Genomic DNA, 2178 nt, shown 5'->3' with positions numbered 1-2178 from the left:
TATGTTAACCTTGTATGTACTACATTATATGTACGAGGTTGGCACGTATAGGTAGTCGACAGGGATTCACTATTTTAGGGAAGAAAGAATGTACAAGGATTTCCATGCCTTAGTGGTCCTTCATGCCTAGGCACGCATTCAGTGCCATCAAGTGTTGCTTGCATATGCTGGTAAGCGGGCGAGGGTCCTGAGACTGTGCAAACCGGCTGTGGCACTCTTATGTACTACATGCAATTAGGGTTTTAGGGTTTTGTGGGGACACCGACTTCACACGGACTTCACACTCCTTCACACTGCTGTGACTCCCTCCTCACAGGCATGCTCCCCATGGCCAGTAGACCACCAGCTTCGGGCCTCCCACCCACAGCAGCTGCATCTGGTTATAGTGAGTGATCTGTGGAGCCGGTAAGGAGTAGACTTGATGCTTGTGGTTGATCTGGCAGATTCTATTGGATTCTGATGGTGGCCGCCCAATCCCGCAAAGCCACTGACTTTGCAGAAGCTGGCGTGGATGCAATGGATGAGGGTTCACCAAAACATGGGGGAAGTTAGGGACTGAAACCCACAATCTCCATCCTGGACATAAAACTGGAGGACGATGCCTTATAATTATCTATTAAGCCACACGACCACTGCCATAGCACATGAAAAACACCCAACACCTCATTCTGGCTGCCAGGCATGTGAGGAGTGAGTGGGCACAGCCCATCCCACAATCACGTGTACATCACCTAGGCATGCATGGGGCCATGGGCATGTTTTGCTGGGCACACAGGTATTTAGGCATGGCTGGGCGGTTGTTGGGGCAAGGATCTTATTCTCAATATTTATGGGTGCTAACCATGCCCTAATACAGGTTGGCAATTGTAACGACGCAAATGCCAATCTTAGCATCCCGGGTTACGCCTTTGCTGTGTTACAATGGTATCGAGACGGGACCGCACAAATTCCGAAATAAACTTCGGGTCGGCGGTTCGATTCTGGCAACCAGCAAGTCGCAAATTGGCGATTTCATGGTGTAATGGATAAACCAGCGCACTGGCGCGAGGTGGGATGGCTCCTGTGCTCGAAATAATGGCCGAGGACGTCCATTGCTAAGTGGGGGGCAATGTAACGACGCAAATGCCAATCTGAGCATCCCGGGTTACGCCTTTGCTGTGTTACAGCAATCTTCACTCATTCACCCATCTCCCTGCTGTGTACTTATGTCTTTGCGTCTATTATGGCGCAGGACAGAGCACTTTACAGTTCAATATGCCAGAGCATTCATCCCTTCCTGCCTGGGTGTTATTGGCATGTGGCAAAGCACACATTACCTCGGACATGCACCTGGACCTGCTACCAACACACATGTGCTTCAGGCATATGGAACAACAAACTAGGTGGATAGAGCACATCCAATAATCAAGGCAATGCTGAGAAGCCAGCGGCCCACCGTACAATGCTACAAAACATGCATGTTTTTGTGCACCAGTCGAGGATAAACTCGAGTCTAGTCTGCGGCAAAGGACCCATATATGCAACCACGACACCACTGGTGCTCCCTCAGACAAACCTATTACGGGCACCAGAGGGGCATACCCATATACCTAGGTATATAGAACACGTGATTCTGTGCACATTGTCGTCGTAGTCCCGACGTTAGACGGACGACGTTTAGTCGTTCCGTCGTCGGGACGGAGACCTTACCCCAACTTTGCTGTCCGTCCGTCTGTTCGGAGTTGCTGCTGTTTTCGCGTTTTTCACCGTGTCGTGCGCGGTTTCGGAGCCGCAGCTTTTAGGCTAGCTCCGTCGCCGCTTGGGAGCCACGGTCGCCGGTTCGCGCCCCGTCGTCGTCGCCGCTTTTTGCGGTTTTGTTGTTTCGTTCGGCGCAGCGCGCCGCACCGGACTACTATGGATGGCACCGCACCGCACCACACCTGGGCCCGCGGAAGCCGCCCCGGATCATGGCCGTGCGCCGCTTCGTTGGGTGCGCTAGCTCCGGCGTCGAGTGGGAATCGCAGTCGCAGGTTCGATCCCGGTGCCGGCGTGTCTTATGTCCATTTTCTACGTTTACGTTGCGGCTCGCTCGCTTCGTCGCCCGGCGCCCGCTTTCTTATATTTTTCGTTCGGGAGCACTGCCTTCATCGTCGCATGGTTCGTTTTTCGCGTCGTCGTCGTTTATTGTTCATTTCTTTT

General features: G+C 52.7%; 1 protein-coding gene across 1 annotated transcript in view; it reads left to right on the top strand.

The window, feature by feature from the left end:
- VOLCADRAFT_100623 (uncharacterized protein) overlaps nt 1-851 on the top strand; it is a gene marked incomplete at both ends in the record, with an annotated part of 3481 nt that extends 2630 nt beyond the window's left edge. Inside the window, 2 exons of the mRNA XM_002959181.1 lie at nt 317-385; nt 642-851. Of these exons, the coding sequence (XP_002959227.1) occupies nt 317-385; nt 642-851 (279 nt within the window). The remainder of the gene's footprint in view (nt 1-316; nt 386-641) is intronic.
- Nucleotides 852-2178: the final 1327 nt, after the last annotated feature.

This window comes from Volvox carteri (assembly GCF_000143455.1).
Source record: "Volvox carteri f. nagariensis unplaced genomic scaffold VOLCAscaffold_131, whole genome shotgun sequence".
In the NCBI taxonomy this organism is placed as follows: Eukaryota; Viridiplantae; Chlorophyta; class Chlorophyceae; order Chlamydomonadales; family Volvocaceae; genus Volvox; species Volvox carteri.
The sequence above is the reverse complement of the archived record's forward strand: the minus strand, read 5'-3'. Positions and strand labels throughout refer to the sequence as shown.